This window comes from Pan troglodytes, chromosome 23 (genome assembly GCF_028858775.2).
Source record: "Pan troglodytes isolate AG18354 chromosome 23, NHGRI_mPanTro3-v2.0_pri, whole genome shotgun sequence".
NCBI lineage: Eukaryota > Metazoa > Chordata > Mammalia > Primates > Hominidae > Pan > Pan troglodytes.
Window position 1 is genome coordinate 28455659 of NC_086016.1, and position 20347 is coordinate 28476005.

At 48.4% G+C, this 20347-nt stretch overlaps 1 protein-coding gene across 8 annotated transcripts in view; it reads left to right on the forward strand.

Moving 5' to 3' along the window:
• SEZ6L (seizure related 6 homolog like) overlaps positions 1-20347 on the forward strand; it is a 221498-nt gene that overhangs the window by 128585 nt on the left and 72566 nt on the right. For all 8 annotated transcript variants that reach the window (XM_016939845.3, XM_016939846.3, XM_016939847.3 and 5 more), the window contains exons 5-9: positions 848-1033; positions 11241-11406; positions 15853-16019; positions 16955-17149; positions 18937-19075. In XM_016939845.3, coding sequence (XP_016795334.1) covers positions 848-1033; positions 11241-11406; positions 15853-16019; positions 16955-17149; positions 18937-19075 — 853 coding nt within the window. The remainder of the gene's footprint in view (positions 1-847; positions 1034-11240; positions 11407-15852; positions 16020-16954; positions 17150-18936; positions 19076-20347) is intronic.

Genomic DNA, 20347 nt, shown 5'->3' on the forward strand with positions numbered 1-20347 from the left:
CACAACTTTTCATTGTGGGATACTGCCCTTTGCTGTTGTTGTGAATCTAAAAGCAGCAACAAAAAGGAATGTGAATCATGAACTTGAATGTATTCCTCCTCATCAGTACTGAGAATACAGATATTCTATGCTGCAGGAGAGGTCAGACCATGGTCTAGGGTGAAGAAGCTAGGATGAATTTGACATCCTCTTATGAAAACTGAGGAATTCAGTATGTCCCCATGCACCCTTTTACCACCCCCATCTACTGACTGCGAAGGAGGCTCTTTCTCTGTATTATCTCATTTAATGCCCACCACCACCTGTGAGGTGGAGGCACTGAGTCCTTGTCTCAAGGTGACATCGTTTTGTAAACTCACATTAGTTTTCTCTCTAAAGCCCAAGCTCTTGTCTCGCAGGCCAGTAGTTCTCGAGCTTTCATATCCTTGGGCATTTCCCAAAGACCTGGTTCAAGCATCTGCATTTTTAACAAGCACTCAAGATGTGCACGCAGGTGGGACTAAACTTCCTGGGTGGTCTTGCCCCTCCCAGTCCCAGAGAGAAGGCCAATCTGTCTCCACAGAGATAGAGATAGGCTCAAAGGAGGTATGGAAACTCATTTTTCATCCCAAACCTGCTGTCTCTGGTTAGGCAGGGTGGCGATTTTTAAGTCCCAAGAAAGTGCTAACCTGGCAGTTTCAGCATGATATGATCAAAGAGAGTCACAAAAATACCATTCTCCAGAGCTCTGGAGTCCCCAGGGGCCTCATCTTCTCTCCCCAGCACAAACTGGCTCCCAGGATGTGGGTCAGGTTCTTGATCTGCCACTCCAAGTGATGACTGAGTCTGCCTCTGCATTTCTTCCCAGCCTTCATGCTGAGCTGCAACTTTCCCCGCCGGCCTGACTCTGGGGATGTCACGGTGATGGACCTGCACTCAGGTGGGGTGGCCCACTTCCACTGCCAGCTGGGCTATGAGCTCCAGGGCGCTAAGATGCTGACATGCATCAATGCCTCCAAGCCGCACTGGAGCAGCCAGGAGCCCATCTGTTCAGGTACGCTCCAGCCTCAGCCGGACCAAACCTGATGGTCCAACTAAGAGGGGAAAGACCAACCTGTAGGACATCAAGAGTGACCTCAGGGAATGGCTTTCAGCCCAGGGGAAGAAACTGCTCCAAATATGGATGACTATTGTTATTTATGTTTTTATTGGAGTAAAATACACATAATATGAAATTTACCATTGGAGACATTTTAGTATGTTCACGCTATTGTGCAACCGTCACCACTATCTAGCTCCAAAACATCTTTAACACCCCAAATGGAAACACTGTACAGAAAGCAGTCACTCCCCATCCCTCCCTCCTCCCCACACTCCCTGGCAACCATCCGTCTGCATTCTGTCTCTGTGGATTTATCTATTGTGGATATTTTATGTAAATGGAATCATATAATATGTGACTTTTATGTCTGACTTCTTTCACTTAGCGCTTAGCACTGTGTTTTCAAAGTTCGTGTATGTTGTAGCATGTATCAGTACTTCATTTCTTTTTACGGCTGAAAAATATTCCATTGTATGGATGTCCCACATTTTGTTGACCTGTTTATTCGTTAGTAGACATTTGAGTTGTTTCTACTTTTCAGCTATTATGAACAATGCTGCTGTGAACATTTGCATGCAAGTTTTTTGTGTGGATATGGTTTTCATTTCTCTTAGATATATACTCAAGAGTGGAATTGCTGGGTCATAGGGTCATTGTATGTATAACTTTTTGAGGAACCATCAAACGATTTTCCACAGCAGCTGCACCATTTTACTTTCCCCTCAGCAATGTGACAGTACCAGTGTCTCCACATCCTTGCCCACACATGTTCTTTTCCATGTTGTTGTTTTTATTGTAGCCATCCTTATGGGTATGAAGGTATCTCATGGTTTTAGTTTCCATTTCCCTGCTGATTAATGATGTCAAGCATCTTTTCATGTATGTGTTGGCCATTTGTAGATCTTCTTTGGGGAGATGTCTAGTCAAGTCCTTTGCCCATTTTTTTAAAATTATACTGTAAGTTTTAGGGTACATGTGCACAACGTGCAGGTTTGTTACATATGTATACATGTGCCATGTTGGTGTGCTGCACCCATTAACTCATCATTTAACGTTAGGTATATCTCCTAATGCTATCCCTCCCCCCTCTCCCCACCCCACAACAGGCCCCGGTGTGTGATGTTCCCCTTCCTGTGTCCATGTGTTCTCATTGTTCAGTTCCCACCTATGAGTGAGAACATGCGGTGTTTGGTTTTTTGTCCTTGCGACAGTTTGCTGAGAATTATGGTTTCCAGCTTCATCCATGTCCCTACAAAGGACATGAACTCATCATTTTTTATGACTGCATAGTATTCCATGGTGTATATGTGACACATTTTCTTAATCCAGTCTATCATTGTTGGACATTTGGCTTGGTTCCAAGTCTTTGCTATTGTGAATAGTGCTGCAGTAAACATACGTGTGCATGTGTCTTTATAGCAGCATGATTTATAATCCTTTGGGTATATACCCAGTAATGGGATTGCTGGGTCAAATGGTATTTCTAGTTCTAGATCCCTGAGGAATCGCCACACTGACTTCCACAATGGTTGAACTAGTTTACAGTCCCACCAACAGTGTAAAAGTGTTCTTATTTCCATTTTTTAATCAGGTTGTTTGTCTTTTTGTTGTTGAGTTGTAAGCAATCATTATATATTCTGATCACTAGACCCTTATCAGATAAGTGGTTTGCAAATATTTTCTCCCATTTCATGGGTTGTCTTTTCACTTACCGACAGTGTTATTTGATGCACAAAGCTTTTACATTTGGCAAAATTAAATATTTTTTTCTTTTCTTTCTTGTGCTTTGAGTGTAACTACTGCCATTTTTCAAGCCAAGCCAATATGTGTTGCGCACCATGCCAGGGGCTGCATTTAATCCTCACAGCAATGCCATAGGATGGGAGCCATCATCCCCATTTTACAGATGAGGCTCATGTAGGTGAAGTCACTTACTCAACGCCTCCATGTAGAAATTGTTGAAGGTAGCCTGCTGACACAGTCTGATGCCCTCTAGTAAAAAGAAGTGGGCCTTCTGAGCCAGCAGACAGAATCTGAGACTTCGAGGACAGAAGGAATTTTAAGCACCTGTTGGGCGTTGTTTGTCATTCAGAGCCTTTCCTATCTAGGTACTCATTCGACAAACATCCACTGAGCGCCCACTGTGTGGTAGGCATTGCACCTGTTGCTAGAGCTATTGCAGGGTCCCTGACCCAGTTCCTGCTCTCACAGAGTTTCTAGTCAAGGTGAGGCTGTAGTATGTAAATGAGTAAACAAGGATGCAAACATGCTGGTAACAGATTGTGTTAAGGACGAGGAAAGAAATTCACATGGTGGAATGATGCAGAGTGAGGATGGAGAGGACATCAGTTATTGTGAGAGGCGCTGCAATGCAGAAAAGGTATACAGGAAGAAGCTGTGATAGAGGACCTCACCTGGGAGGAGGACAGTGATGAGCGAAGGGTCAGGGAAGGATTACCTGATAACACTCCAAGATTTGGAAGTTGAGTAGGAAATAGACTGAGGGTGGAAAATGGGGGGAGAAGGGGGAAACATTCCAGGCAGATGCACTAGCATATGCTAAGGTTCAGAGGTCAGAAGGAACTCGATGAGTTTGAGAAAGCAAATAAATAAATAAGATCAATCTGACTAAACTGCAGAGAAAATATCGGGACAGGAGGCTGGGGCAGTGGTCAGAAACTGTATTGCTCAAGGTCATGAGAAGACAGGTGGACTAGGTAGGAGATATCTGGAAAAATTTAAGCATAAGGGTGATCATTCTGACTTCTATTTGGCAAAAATGATTGAGGATGGTCAGAGTGGATCCATGGAAATCAAGATGGACAATATCTACTATTTCACTTGAACTCAGGGAGATAAGATTACCACTTTCATAGGCAAAGAGAATGAGGCTTAGAGAGATGAAGCAACATACTTGAAGTGGCGAACTTAGTCCAGATCCCTTCTCTCCTGAGCTCTTCCCCTTACAGCTTCCTTACTCAGAGTGTGGTCCTCGGACTAGCAAAATTATTAGAAATGCATAATCCTGAACCCCATGCAAAACCAAATGAATCAAAATTTTCACTTTAACATGGCCCTTGGGTGACTCATATGCACATTACACCTGGAGAAGCACTGGTTTGTAACGCACTGTCCCTGCACCAGTGGGCACAGCCTTGGCCATCTTCAGCTATCAAGAGAGCAAAACCCTTTTAGAATTCTCAAAAGTCCTGATGGTGGTTGAGAGAGTATAGGTTGCCCTGCCACCTACTGTGTGCCAGGCTATGAGCCATGTGTGAAGAGAATATTGGAACTAATGAAACATAATTCCTGCCCTCCAGTTATTCATAGCCAAGTGGAGCTCAAAAAGCAAATGAGAACTAATGATAAATTCTGAGATTCAATTGTTACAGTATTGTTCCCCCAAGGCCCTTCAGAATTTTTCTTTCTTTTTTTTAAACAAAGATAAAATTCCAAACCATAGGGCGGTTGGTCTTCACGCCTCTCTCACATTAATTTTTATCTATGTGTGAAATCAGGGAGGAATTAAGCTTCAATTTGTGCTAAGAAAGATGGATGGGGAGCCACGGCTGGCAAATTGAAGCCAAACAGAGCCATCAGTTGGCTTAATCAGGCAAAGAAGGGAAGCAGAGAAGCCGCAAACGATCGGCAGCTTGGGAGGACAGATGGCCAGAGCCCCCCACCAGGGACAGTGTCCTCCATCTCTCAGCTCCTGAGCCACAGGGCAATAGAGCTGGCTATGTTTTGAGTGCCCACTCTGTGCCAGGGATGGCATGAAGCTCCCCATGCCCATCGTTTCATTGATTTCTCACTACTGTCCTATAAGGAGGGTGGACTTATCACCATTTTACAGTGGGTAAACATGTGACTTGTCTTAGATCCACAGCAGATAACTGGCAAGGTTTCAACCTAGGGCTGGCTTATTTCACAGAGCAATCTCTCCTCTAGGACAGAAGGGCAGCCTGGAGAGAGAAATGAACCTAGCTTTCTGTCTGTGGTCCTGAAAGAAGTATGGAGCTTCTTGGCAATGTCTTTGCTGTAGGTCACAACACAGTCTGGAGCAGAGATAAGAGTTATCCACCATTCTCTGCTACTGCAAGCCCCATTCAGTCATACTGTCATTCAACAAACATTTAATGGGTACCTGCTATGTATCAAGCTTTGAGCTGATATTAGAGATACAAAAAGGAAAAAATATTTATTATTTCATTCAACAAACATTTTATAAAGCAACTACTATATGCCATATACCTTTCTGGATTAGCAGGTTATCATAAATAAGACAGACAGTGGAGTAGTGACTTCAATAAGAGATACTGGAGTGAGGCAGCCTGAGCTTGAGTCTCAACTGCTCCACTTATTATGTGTATGTCCTTGAGGAAGCGGCGTAATACCTTTGAACTTCTTTTTTCCTCTTTTGCAAAATTAATAGTGGTCATTCAGTAAATATTTACTGAGCACATTCTACATACCAGGAGCTCTTCTGGTTGCTGGTAGTGTGACTGAAAGCAAACAAACAAAAAGTAGTCCTAGCTTTTGTGGAACCTACAAACTCCTTAGCCATCTGTGAGATGGTTCCAAATAACCTGTCCCACTTTTGCTTCCTCTCCTATATCTCTGAAAATGAAGGGGGAACCAAGCGTCCTGTGCTTGGGAAGGAAATATTTTTCAAGCTCCTTTGATCCTCCTAAAAGATAGAAATGGCTCCCAAGACTTGAAACCCTGGTCATGGTGTAGGGCTTTACCCAATCGTGGCCCTGGGCTATTCTTCACATCCCTTCCTCCTGGACTGACTGCCACGCTCTGTGAGAAGTGTCTGCTACCCACCATCTCTCCTCAGAAAATTCAAAACTGGCTGAGTGCTGTGGCTGACGCCTGTAATCCTTACATTTTGGGAGGCCAAGGCAGGTGGATCACGAGGTCAGGAGTTCGAGACCAGCCTGGCCAAGATGGTGAAACCCCATCTCTACTAAAAATACAAAAATTAGCTGGGTGCGGTGGTGGGCACCTGTAATCCCAGCTACTCAGGAGGCTGAGGCAGGAGAATCACTTGAACCTGGGAGGCAGAGGTTGCAGTGAGCCGAGATCGTGCCATTGCACTCTAGCCTGGGTGACAGAGCAAGACTTTGTCTCAAAAAAAAAAAAGAAAGAAGAAAAAAGAAGAAAGAAAGAAAGAAAGAAAGAAAGGAAAGAAAATTCAAAACTGCTCTCTCATATAGTACATGGTTCCTAAGAACCAAATATCTCCTAAGAATTAGAGTAAGAATAAGAACACCTTCTTGCTTGAGAACTGGAAAGTGTTCTTTCCAGTGCACAAATCACTTTTTAATATTTTTCATTAGACTTTTATGATAAAAGTAATAGATGATTCTGGTAAGAAATTTTTCAAGAAATAGTGAAGTGTAAGAAATAGGAACAAGAAAGTGCTGGGATTACAGGCATGAGCCACTGCACCTAGCCTATTGCTTCATATTTCTAAGCACTATAAAGATGTATGTACTTGGCCGGGTGCAGTGGCTCATGCCTGTAATCCCAACAGTTTGGAAGGCTGAAGGGAGAGAATGGCTTTAGCCCAGGAGTTGGAGACAGTCTGGGCAACATAGTGAGACCCGTCTCTACAAAAAATTAAAGATTAGCCAGGCAGGGTGGTGCACACTGTAGTCCCTGCTACTGGGAAGGCTGAGGTAGGAGGATCGCTTGAGTCCAGGAGTTCAAAACTGCAATGAGCTATGATGGTGCCACTGCACTCCAGCCTGGGTGACAGAGTGAGACTCTCTCTAAAAACAGAAATAAAACCCACAAATGTGATAGAGTTCAACTCTCCAAAGTTGAACTCTCCACAAAGTAAACAAAATAACTGATCAAAAAACAAGAGAAAGGAGGCGGCGATGAGAGGCTCGCACGCCTCCAGCCCGGCCCCGGCCCCCCGGGACGGAGAGCCGAGCAGCCCGGGCTCTGGGCTACGGACTATGGGCGAATAGCTCTGACCACCCGGCGAAGCATGCCGCCTGCCTTGGCCTCCCAAAGTGCCGAGATTGCAGCCTCTGCCGGGCCGCCACCCCGTCTGGGAAGTGAGGAGCGTCTCTGCCTGGCCGCCCATCATCTGGGACGTGAGGAGCCCCTCTGCCTGCCTACCCAGTCTGGAAAGTGAGGAGCGTCTCTGCCCGGCCGCCATCCCATCTAGGAAGTGAGGAGCGTCTCTGCCCAGCCGCCCATCGTCTGAGATGTGGGGAGCGCCTCTGCCCCGCCGCCCCGTCTGGGAAGTGAGGAGCGCCTCTACCCGGCCGCGACCCCGTCTGGGAGGTGAGGAGCGTCTCTGCCCAGCCGCCCCGTCTGAGAAGTGAGGAGACCCTCCGACTGGCAACCACCCCATATGAGAAGTGAGGAGCCCCTCCGCCCGGCAGCCACCCCGTCTGGGAAGTGAGGAGCGTCTCTGCCCGGCAGCCACCCCATCCAGGAGGGAGGTGGGGGTCAGCCCCCACCAGGCCAGCCACCCCGTCCGGGAGGGAGGTGGGGGGTCAGCCCCCCGCCCGGCCAGCCGCCCCGTCCGGGAGGGAGGTGGGGGGGTCAGCCCCCCACCCGGCCAGCCACCCCGTCCGGGAGGGAGGTGGGGGGGTCAGCCCCCCGCCTGGCCAGCCACCCCGTCTGGGAGGGAGGTGGGGGGGGTCAGCCCCCTGCCTGGCCAGCCGCCCCGTCTGGGAGGTGAGGGGCGCCTCTGCCTGGCCGCCCCTACTGGGAAGTGAGGAGCCCCTCTGCCCAGCCAGCCGCCCCGTCCGGGAAGGAGGTGGGGGGGTTCAGCCCCCCGCCCGGCCAGCCACCCCGTCCGGGAGGGAGGTGGGGGGGTCAGCCCCCTGCCAGGCCAGCCGCCCCGACCGGGAGGGAGGTGGGGGGGTCAGCCCCCTGCCCGGCCAGCCGCCCCGTCCGGGAGGTGAGGGGCGCCTCTGCCTGGCCGCCCCTACTGGGAAGTGAGGAGCCCCTCTGCCCGGCCAGCCGCCCCATCCGGGAGGGAGGTGGGGGGGTCAGCCCCCTGCCCAGCCAGCCGCCCCATCCGGGAGGTGAGGGGCGCCTCTGCCCGGCCGCCCCTACTGGGAAGTGAGGAGCCCCTCTGCCCGGCCAGCCGCCCCGTCCGGGAAGGAGGTGGGGGGGTCAGCCCCCCGCCCGGCCAGCCGCCCCATCCAGGAGGGAGGTGGGGGGGTCAGCCCCCCGCCCGGCCGGCCGCCCCGTCCGGGAGGTGAGGGGCGCCTCTGCCCGGCCGCCCCTACTGGGAAGTGAGGAGCCCCTCTGCCCGGCCAACCGCCCCGACCGGGAGGGAGGTGGGGGGGTCAGCCCCCTGCCCGGCCAGCCGCCCCGTCCGGGAGGTGAGGGGCGCCTCTGCCTGGCCGCCCCTACTGGGAAGTGAGGAGCCCCTCTGCCCGGCCAGCCGCCCCATCCGGGAGGGAGGTGGGGGGGTCAGCCCCCCTGCCCGGCCAGCCGCCCCATCCGGGAGGTGAGGGGCGCCTCTGCCCGGCCGTCCCTACTGGGAAGTGAGGAGCCCCTCTGCCCGGCCAGCCGCCCCATCCGGGAGGGAGGTGGGGGGGTCAGCCCCCTGCCCAGCCAGCCGCCCCATCCGGGAGGTGAGGGGCGCCTCTGCCCGGCCGCCCCTACTGGGAAGTGAGGAGCCCCTCTGCCCGGCCAGCCGCCCCGTCCGGGAAGGAGGTGGGGGGGTCAGCCCCCCGCCCGGCCAGCCGCCCCATCCAGGAGGGAGGTGGGGGGGTCAGCCCCCCGCCCGGCCGGCCGCCCCGTCCGGGAGGTGAGGGGCGCCTCTGCCCGGCCGCCCCTACTGGGAAGTGAGGAGCCCCTCTGCCCGGCCAACCGCCCCGACCGGGAGGGAGGTGGGGGGGTCAGCCCCCTGCCCGGCCAGCCGCCCCGTCCGGGAGGTGAGGGGCGCCTCTGCCTGGCCGCCCCTACTGGGAAGTGAGGAGCCCCTCTGCCCGGCCAGCCGCCCCATCCGGGAGGGAGGTGGGGGGGTCAGCCCCCCTGCCCGGCCAGCCGCCCCATCCGGGAGGTGAGGGGCGCCTCTGCCCGGCCGTCCCTACTGGGAAGTGAGGAGCCCCTCTGCCCGGCCAGCCGCCCGGTCCGGGAAGAAGGTGGGGGGGTCAGCCCCCCGCCAGGCCAGCCGCCCCATCCGGGAGGGAGGTGGGGGGGTCAGCCCCCCGCCCGGCCAGCCACCCCGTCCGGGAGGTGAGGGGCGCCTCTGCCTGGCTGCCCCTCCTGGGAAGTGAGGAGCCCCTCTGCCCGGCCACCGCCCCGTCTGGGAGGTGTACCCGGCAGCTCATTGGGAATGGGCCATGATGACAATGGCGGTTTTGTGGAATAGAAGCAGGGGAAAGGCGGGGAAGGGATTGAGAGATCGGATGGTTGCCATGTCTGTGTAGAGGGAGGTAGACACGGGAGACTTTTCATTTTGTTCTGTACTAGGAAAAATTCTTCTGCCTTGTGATCCTGTTGATCGGTGACCTTACCCCCAACTCTGTGCTCTCTGAAACATGTGCTGTGTCCACTCAGGGTTAAATGGATTAAGGGTGGTGCAAGATGTGCTTTGTTATACAGATGCTTGAAGGCAGCATGCTCGTTAAGAGTCATCACCACTCCCTAATCTCAAATACCCAGGGACACAAACACTACGGAAGGCCGCAGGGTCCTCTGCATAGGAAAACCAGAGACCTTTGTTCACTTGTTTATCTGCTGACCCTCCCTACACTATTGTCCTATGACCCTGCCAAATCCCCCTCTGTGAGAAACACCCAAGAATGATCAATAAAAATAAATAAATTAATAAAAAAAAAAAACAAGAAAAAAAAAAAAAGAAATAGGAACAAATCACTTTTATATTCATGGTCTCAATTGATTCTTGAAAATAGCTTATTAAAATAGGTATGGCACACTATTTTCTAACTTGTTTTTTTTCGCTTAAAAAATAGTGAGCATCTTCCTATATGCTGAAGTATTCTTTGAGAACATGGTATTTAGTTTCTGAATGGGTGGAGTGTATTTACAGTTATGCATCACTTAACAATGGGGATATGTTCTAGGAAATGCATCTTTAGATGATGTCATCATTGCTTGAACATCATAGAGTGTATGTACACGAGCCTTGATGGTATAGCCTACTACATATCCAGGCTATATGGTACAGCCTATTGCTTCTCCGCTACAAACCTGTACAGCATGTTACTGTGCTGAACACATTGTAACACAAAGGTATTTGTTTATCTAAACATAGAAAAGATACAATAAAAATATAATATTAAAATCTTATGGGACCACTGTCATATATACACTCTGTTGTAAATTGAAACACTGTTATGTGGCACATGATGTATTTCACTAAACATCTGTGAGTGGACATTCATCTTGGTTTTTTTTTATTTTTCATTCCTAGAAACAAGATAGCCATGAATATCCTCATTCCTAACTCTTGGTGCAAATCTCTAAATCTTTTCCTATTATAATTATCCAGAACCGCATTTGGCGGATCAAAGTGTTTGAGCACGTTTTCTAGGCTTTTCACTAAATTGCCCTCCCGAAAGGTCGTAACAGTTTGCATTCTAACCAGTCATGATGAAAGTGAGCATTTCCCATCACCCTTACCATCTCCAGATTTTATTGCTGATTTTTATCTTGGCCGATTAGGTGGATGAAAGTAGAATACAATTTAGATTTGCATTTCATTTATTATTAGTGAGGCTGAATTTTTTAGTGCTTACTAAGTACTAGAAATATATTTCTTCCTTTGTGAACTGCCTGTTTATATCCTTCTTGATTGCCATTTTGTAATTAAAAGTCAGGGCACAGCCAGCACCACAGAACTGTCGTTAAATTGCAGTCATTCCCTACCATGAAATACACATGTTGATGGTTCCAATTGTAGAGTGAAATCTCCTGTCAAACAGGAGGATTCCCTCCCAGGAGGACAAGTCCCTTCCAAGCTTTCTCTCCCTGCCCGGTTTCCTCCTGCTCCAGGTCTCTGATGTTTCATCCTAGGCGAGGGGCAGGGGTGGAGATCAGGGGAGAATGAAACACTCACTTCCTTCTCTCTCTCTCTCTTTCTCTCTGTCTCTCTCCTCTCTCTCTCCCTCTCTGCTCTCTCCCATTGCCCACCCACCCCTTTCTGGATCAGCTCCTTGTGGAGGGGCAGTGCACAATGCCACCATCGGCCGCGTCCTCTCCCCAAGTTACCCTGAAAACACCAATGGGAGCCAATTCTGCGTCTGGACGATTGAAGCTCCAGAGGGCCAGAAGCTGCACCTGCACTTTGAGAGGCTGTTGCTGCATGACAAGGACAGGTAAAGCTGTGAAGGTCCACACCCAACCCCGTTTCTTCCCAGAATATTGGAACATGGCTTGAGGACTTGGAGTCTTGAAATGGCTGAAGCTTTGACCCTCAGAATTCAAGAAAAGGAGAGCTGGCGTGGATGGCAAAGATCTTAGACACCATCAGCTTCAATCTCTTCCTTTTACAGATAAGGAAACCAGGGTATGCAGAAGGAAATGGACTTGCCCCAGCTCACACAGCAGGCTAGGGGAAGAGGCAAAAAGGGAATTGCCCTATTCTTTCTCTTGCACACCCCTTTTTGCAGTTGAACAAAAAGAGAGTACGTATTGATCATCTGCTCAGTACCCAGCCATATATTAGGCTCCATGGAGAACATGAAAGAAGTAGAAAATATTAGTTTCTGGCATGATAGGAAATTGAGATGGAAAAACTAGACGTATGCACATGAAAGAATGAGGGAGAAGTTACCAGGCAATATCTAAGCAAGAGTGTGTCTGTAGACTCTTAATAATATGCATAGAATCCAGAATATGCATAGAATCCAGAATTATAAAACTTTAATATTCTGCAGTCTTATTCTAGAATATTTGGGGGTCTTATTCTAGAAATTATGGAATCTTATTCTAGAATATTCTGAAATATTCTGGGATCTTATTCTGGGATATTCTGGCATCTTATTCTAGAATATTATGGGGTCTTGTTCTAGAATATTCTGGATTATTCTGCGATCTTATTCTAAGATAGTCTAGAAAACTAGGACTTTAGCTGCTTTGACTTGCTGTCTTGAGTTGGGTTTCCTTGGAATCAGACATGGTGATAAAGATGTGAGAGGAAGTAGTTTACTGGGGAGCTGATCCTAGTAAGCACTAGGAGGCACATGGGAAAGTGAGATTGTGAATACCAGCTGCATTAATAAGTGGGTGACTGCTGGGAAAACCGGGATTCTGTCCACTGGAGACCTCTGGGCAATGTGTTGAGCATACTTCAGAGTGGTCCTGTTGGAAGGGTGAGGGAGCTGGGGTATTTATGCACCAGCTCCCATTCATCACTGGATGAGAGATGCGATGAGGAGCACTAACTATCCCCAACATCAGCTGCCACCCTTTGAGCTGGTTGAGTTGACTGATTCTCAGAGACTTGTGGTCAGAAGCCAGCAGAAAATGTGGGAGCAGTTGACTGCTGAAGGGTAGGAGAGGGTAGGGCACTGGCAGTGTTTACTGCACTTCCAGAATGCCCCCACCTTAGAATTTTGGAGTCCAAGAAACTTTGATCTAAGAATTCTAATGTTTTGGCTTCTTTGATGGATCAAACCTAGACTATGAGGTCTTTAGGTTGGAAAGACTTAAAAAAAAAAAAAGACAACTGAATAATTTTCCCATACCTCTTGAGTCCACTTCCCTCTAGGCAGTTCAGCTTTATCCAGAACAACTCTATATCGATAAATTGCTGCTTTAAAGTGTAAGGTATCAAGCAGGGGCTCCCAAACATGGCTTTTTAGCAGCACCAGAATAATAACCTGGGGAATTCTTTAAAAATCAGATTCCCTATCCTTTCTTCTGGAGACTCTGAAAATCTGGGCATGGGAACCCTTGGTGAAGGACCATTTCCAAATCTTAAACCTCAGATCTGCCTCTTCTGAGCGGTGCTTGAGATGAGCCAAGCTTAAGTTTATACTAGACAACAAGAATTAGCAGAGACAAAAGAATGCATCAAAATGAGTATTTTCTTATTTTCTGCAAGTTGTTTAAGTCCTGACAAATGGGCCCCCCACTGGCACTGGTCACTAGTAGTTTCTCTGGGGTCCTGCAAAGATCTGCATGAGCTGACACTTACCAGGAAAAAACCAGCTTTCAAGTATATCAATAGGAAGAGAAGTTTGTAGAGTTCATCAAGGTTAAAGGTCAACACACACAAAAAAATGATGAAGACACTACTCTCTGGGCCAAGAAGAAAAGAGAAATCAATTATGTCTGTCCCATGTACTTTATTGAGGGGGAAATGGCTAAAATACCACAATATGTCAGTTGCAAGAACTCAGAGCTAGGTAAGACTCTACATAAGAAATGGGACTTTGACCTAAAGTCAAAATGGAAGGAGATTGGATAATGGATCCAAAAATACAGAGGGAGGAGTATTCCAAGCATGGAGAATTGGAGGATGAGCACAAAGATGTAGGGGAAAGAATTAGCAAATTTGTTGGGGGGCTGCAGCAGAAGATCTCATGAGAACAGGAGGAAAGAGATCTGGGAAGCTAGATTGGGGTTATATCCTGAAGGACTTTGAATGCCAGGCTACTTTTATAGGCAATAGAGAGCCTATAAAAGTCTTTTTAGTCGAGGAGGGACATGAATAAAGATTTTAAGATGATTTTCCTCAAAATGAACACTTTCTAAACTCCAGTCTCATAATATGCCCCCCAAAAAGTGAGTTCTCTGGTCAAACATGTTTGGGAGACACTGCGCCCACCCTATCCTTGCCTTGAAAGGTCGTAATATGTACTAGCTAACAAAGGCACTGATAAGTCCTGCAGGGAAAAAAAAGTTTAATTTTTATTGAATTCAGCATTTTGCAAATCCATTTGACCACAGACTATTAAGAATTTGAGAGAAAATGTATTACTATTGCAGACATTCTAGAAAATACTGTTAGAAAATTGCTGGTTTTAAAAGATTAATAGACTACAGAGATTTTGAGATCTTGAAGATTTCCTCCAGAGCAACCCTCTTTGCCAAAGGCTTCTGTTCTTTGAAAGAGGTGTCCCAACACACAGCCCCTAAGATATAACAGAGTCATCAGGAATCAGAAGACTATGTAGATGCCCCTTCCCACTCCTGGAATGCCCCCTGGACTCTACCACAGCCCCCATCCTTGCCTCAGCCATAATGGACACATGGCAAAATAAACAAACTGTGGCTGCAACATTTATACATCTTAGTGACATTAGAAATTCATCTGGGCAGCATAAAATAAACTATTTTTATGAGTCAGTAAAAACCTCAAAGGCTTAAAAATGTGTGTTTATGACTCCATAAAAGAAGCTTATCTAATTTGTATACGGTTTTCTTCACCACTTTTGCATAATTTCTTTAAAAAACCAAGGCTAGCAAGAAGTCAACTTCAAATAGCTTTAATAACAATAAAAATAAATACCCAACATTTTGTTTAACACATTTTATTTTTCAGGGCACTTTTTATTTTGCAATATTCTCAAAGCCCACCTGTAAGATGGGTCAGAACGACGTTATGGTCGGGTCTCTCCTTTCACAGTTGAGGACACTGAGGCTGAAAGATGTTTTAAGACTTAATGTAAATCCAGATGGGGAATTGAGAAATGGGAATTATGACTCTTGACTTCCCACACAGTGCTCTTAGAAAATGGGGATCAGAGACAGAGCCTGGTGGGAGTCAAATGCTTAATAAACAAAACTTACCTACCGTGTCCTGTTAACTATTTTTTTTTTAAGACCGAGTCTTGCTCTGTCACCCAAGCTGGAGTGCAGTGGCTCGATCTCGGCTCACTGCAATCTCTGGCTTCCAGGTTCAAGCAATTCTCCTGCCTCAGCCTCCAGAGTAGCAGGGACTATAGGCACGCGCCACCATATCTGTCTGATTTTTGTATTTTTAGTAGAGACGGGGTTTCACCATGTTGGCCAGGCTACTATCTAACTCCTGACCTCAGGTGATCCACCCACCTTGGCCTCCCAAAGTGCTGGGATTATAGACTTGAGCCACCATGCCTCACACTCTGATATAGGTGCAATTGTACCCATTTTACAGATGAGAAAACAGAGGCTCAGAGAAGTGAAGTGTTCTTGTGCAAAGTCACACAGCTGAGAAGTGACAGAGTCAGGACTCACACCCAGGTCTGCCTGACTTTACAAAAGCCACCATTTCGGCAATTACATCATATACATTACTCTCCCTACAACCTCAGAATAAATCCATAAGGAAGCCAGGACAGGCATTTAGTCCCATTGTACAGAAGAGGAAACAGGTTCGATAAGGTGATGCTTGTCTGAGCACATAAGAGGCAAAGTCAGGACTGGGTGCGGTGGCTCACGCCTGTAATCCCAGCACTTTGGGAGGCCGAGGCGGGTGGATCACCTGAGGTCAGGAGTTTGAGACCAGCCTGGCCAACATGGTGAAACCCCATCTCTACTAAAAGTACAAAAATGTGCTGGGCATGGTGGGACACACCTGTAATCTCAGCTACTTGGGAGGCTGAGGCAGGAAAATCACTTGAACCTGGGAGGCGGAGGTTGCAGTGAGCCAAGATCGCACCATTGAACTCCAGGCTGGGCAACAAGAGTGAAACTCTGTCAAAAAAAAAGAGGCAGAGTTAGGTTTGGGATCCGGTAATGAGGCTCCAGAGGCAGTCGTAGCACATCCCTTCCTCTGCCATGTCAGTGACCCAGGAAGATCTGTCAGTGTCCCTCCTCTCTGCTCCCACTGCCAGGATGACGGTTCACAGCGGGCAGACCAACAAGTCAGCTCTTCTCTACGACTCCCTTCAAACCGAGAGTGTCCCTTTTGAGGGCCTGCTGAGCGAAGGCAACACCATCCGCATCGAGTTCACGTCTGACCAGGCCCGGGCGGCCTCCACCTTCAACATCCGATTTGAAGGTGAGGGTCCCTGGGAGCTTCCCCTTCTCTTGTGGGGCTGGGGGTAGCCTGGGAGCAGGGAAAGCATGGGGAGATAGAAATCTGGGCTGCGAAGGATGTGGGAAATCCCATGGCCATGTGGATCCTTTGGTTTCCAAAGACAGGCTCTTGGTTTCATTAATAATAACAATGCCTATCATTAACTGTGCACTTACTACGTGCTCAGTGCCTTCTGTGCACTGTCTGATTGGATTTCAGCTTCTGCATCATGTTTGATCCTCATCACACTGAAACATTAGAACTGTTATTGTATCTGATTTTTGGTGAGGAAACTGAGGTTTAAGAAACTTGGGTGACCTGCCCAAGACCACCAGTGAACAAGGGTGGAGTTAAGATTTCTGTCCATCCTGTGCTGGGGAGCCCTGAAGCTCTGCTCCACTCCACCTAGTAGACCTCTTAGAATTTAGCCACTTCTTCCTCCAAGAAGAATTTAGCAAGAGCCTCTCCTGCTGAGACCCTGACTCTTGAAGAAGGGGTTCGCTGGGCATTTCATGTACGCTGGGGGACTTTCTGTTCTGGCTTTGCCAAGAAAAGCTGGCTTTTATCATAGACAACCCTACAGTTTCCAGTGGCAAAAAATCAGGGCTCTGAAGTTATGGGCCATGGGAAGGATCCATATAGGATGTGGAAAGGCATTAAAACACAACAACTCCACAGGGTGGAGAAGACAGAGATTCTTACTCCTATTTTAGATTTTTTTAAATGAGGCCCCAAGGAGTCAATTGGGTGGCCCCAGGGTTCTCAGCACATCAGCTGGAACCAGGACATGTAATTTGGTACCTGTTTTCTTTGGGGCTTTTCTAAACAGCACAGGGGACCCATCTTCTGAAATACAGCACCGTGGGGTAGTCCCTGCATCATCTGAACTGCTGCCTCTCTTTGTTTCCCTTCCTCAGCGTTTGAGAAAGGCCACTGCTATGAGCCCTACATCCAGAATGGGAACTTCACTACATCCGACCCGACCTATAACATTGGGACTATAGTGGAGTTCACCTGCGACCCCGGCCACTCCCTGGAGCAGGGCCCGGCCATCATCGAATGCATCAATGTGCGGGACCCATACTGGAATGACACAGAGCCCCTGTGCAGAGGTGAGTGGATCCACGACGCTCTTCCCATGGCACCCCAGGGATCTCCACCCTTTGGATGAGAAGACCAAGGCCCCAGCTTAGAGGCCTGTCCCCAGTTTTCATACCAATTTTAGGATTAGAACCCTTTCCAGGGTTCACTGTCCTTTGGTTCAGGGTTGCTGCTGGTCTTGAGAAAATTACAAAATGGGTGAATTTTAAAAGGTGCACCTTCTTCCAGGCATAGGTACCACAGTGCACAGCTTGGTGAGCTGAATACTGCATGGATTTCAGCTCCTAAATACTCCCTCTGCTACGCATGCTTGTGCAGTGCACAACCCACGCAACAACCTCATTAATAAGAACAATAATAGTTCTTAATTGGTGTGTAATAATTATGCTACCAGCACTTTGCTAAGAGTGTGTGTGCATTATCTGATTTCAACCTCACCATAGCCTTATAAAGTAGATTCTATCGGCCCCATTTGTAGGTGAGAAACTAATGCTGTGAAGTGACCTGCCTAAGAACACACAAGGGGAATTGGCAGGGACAGGAATGGAACTCACGTCTCTTTGTTCTCAGAGCACTGTGCTCTGAGCCCCACTGGACTGTGTTGGCTGCATAGAACCCTCATCTACACAGGCTGCAGTAGACTGTCCTGCCAGTTTCCCCATATTGTTTTTGTTGTTGAGACAGAGACTCGCTCGGCTCACTGCAGCCTCCGCTTCCCGGGTTCAAGCGATTCTCCTGTCTCAGCCTCCTGAGTAGCTGGGACTACAGGCGTGTGACACCACAGCCGGCTAATTTTGTATTTTTAGTAGAAACGGGGTTTCACCATATCAGCCAGGCTGGTCTCGAACTCCTGACCTCAAGTGATCCACCCACCTTGGCCTCCCAAAGTGCTGGCATTACAGGCATGAGCCATCGCACCTGGCCCGTTTCCCCATATTCAAGGCTGCTGAGCCACCCTGAGCCTGGGTCTCCTGCTGGCATGTGGAGTAATGAAAGGTGCCCTCACTCCTGGCAGCCACCGCCTCAATGGCAGTTGGTGTGAAATCACAGCCTTGCCATGGTGAGGGATTGATCCCTATATGAAATGTGCCGATTTAACAGAGCGGAATTTATTGGTGCTTTGGCCTCTGCCATGTTGAGACCTTTCCAAAGTGCTAAACACAGAGTGGAATTTAAAGGGCACCTGCCGCAGCCACATCTCTGCTTCCAGTTCAGGGCCGGGACCTGTCATAGCAACATTATCTAAATTATCGAGCAGCTACCATGTGCCAGACGCTGTGCAGCATGTTTGACATTCATGAGCTTAAGCCTCAAAATAACCCAATGAGGTTGGCAGTGGTATTGCCCCCATTTTGTAGAGAAAGGGAGCTGAGGCTCTGGGAAATTACATACCTCCTCCTACAGCCTGTTAGCAGCAGAGGCAAGATTGGGACCCCGGGACCACCTAACTTGAGTGGGCGGTCTCTTAGCCACTACTCACCCCGCAAAAGAGCAGAGGCTGTTGAGGAGTCATTCTGACCACTGAGCTCTGTCCTTGGTCTTGAAAGAGCAATAGCACCTCTTAGCCCAAGTTTTACCAACCCTCAGGTGCAAGGTAGGCAGCTGGCCAGCTCTCATTTAATCATTACACACACACACACACACACACACACACGTGCTGGCTGCCCGAGGTGAAGACACCTGTCCACAGTACACAGAGATTCACGGCTGTCTGACTTCATAGCCCACATGGTTAGCTGCTATGCCACATTGACCTTTACAAATAAAGTCCGTCTTCTTGCCTGTCTGTCTTTTACAGCCATGTGTGGTGGGGAGCTCTCTGCTGTGGCTGGGGTGGTATTGTCCCCAAACTGGCCCGAGCCCTACGTGGAAGGTGAAGATTGTATCTGGAAGATCCACGTGGGAGAAGAGAAACGGATCTTCTTAGATATCCAGTTGTGAGTGTTTAAAATGGGTGGCCCTCTAATTTGGCAAAATTGGGGAGATTGAGAAAGAAATTGCTCCTGCTTTATTCTTTCAACCAATATTAACTAAGCATCTACTATGTGCCAGGACTATGCAGAGAACAGGCATTCCCATAGTGAGACCGAGAACAGCATCACAAATACACACACACACACAGAGAGAGAGAGAGAGAGAGAGGAGAGAGAGAGAGAGTCCCTATCTTTGGGAAATTCAGCCTAGGAAACAAATATGAAATGAAGACATACACAAATAATTGCATACTCTAACTTCAATATGTGATGTAAGGAGAGGTTAATGGTGCTATGAGATTCTTTAACAGGAATTTCATATTAAAAGGAAGGTCAGAGAAGTCTTCCCCGAGGATCTGATACTAAAGCTCAGAACTAAAAGATGAGTTGGAGTGATGCAGCCCAAATGAACAGAATGTGCAAAGGCCCTGTGGCAAGCATCTCATTTTCAAAGGACCAAATGGCCAGTGTGGCCAGGAAGAAGGGGGCACTGTAACACCTGTTTACTGGACTACAGTTGTTTATTTTCCTGTTTGTCTCCCTCAACTAGACCAGAAGGTCCTCTCCTCTGGGGCTGGGTCTGACTACCCTCTGTTTCCACAGTCTAACGCAGAGTCTGATACACAGTAGATGCTCAGGAAATGATTGCTGAATGAAAAAAAATGTTTTTAATGAACGGACTTACTTAGCTGTGCGGCTGGGTTTCCTGTATTCACAGGGGGTAACCATTAGATTCTCCATCCAGAATGTTCCCCGCTAGCTCCCCAAGAGGGTGACACTTGCAGGGAAGCAGCTACTCTGGGCCAGATGCAAAAGTGACTGCTCTAAGCATTTCTATCTTAGGTAATTCTCACAGAGAACCCTCCCTGGGAGGTCATTAACCCCACTGTCTGAGAAGGCAGCAGAGGTGCAGGGAGGCCACCCAGAAAGCCAGCGAGCAGCGGGGCTGAAATTCAGGCTTCTGTGGCTTCTCAGTCATGCTCTTTCCACTGCCCCATGTGAGATGGGGGTGAGAAGTGGACAAAGACAGATGGTGGTGCCTGGAGAAAGCAGAATACAGGGTTCCTGACAGACCCAGGTGGCAGACGGGAGGGTGGTTGGGGGCGGAGAGAGTGCTGAAACCCAGCAGGCTGGGGAAGCAGCACTCACAGTTCTCTGGCTCTACAGAGGAACCTTGCAAGAGAAAGAGAAATTATTTTCAAATTATTAGTGACCGGCTTTTGAGGCTGTTCCTTA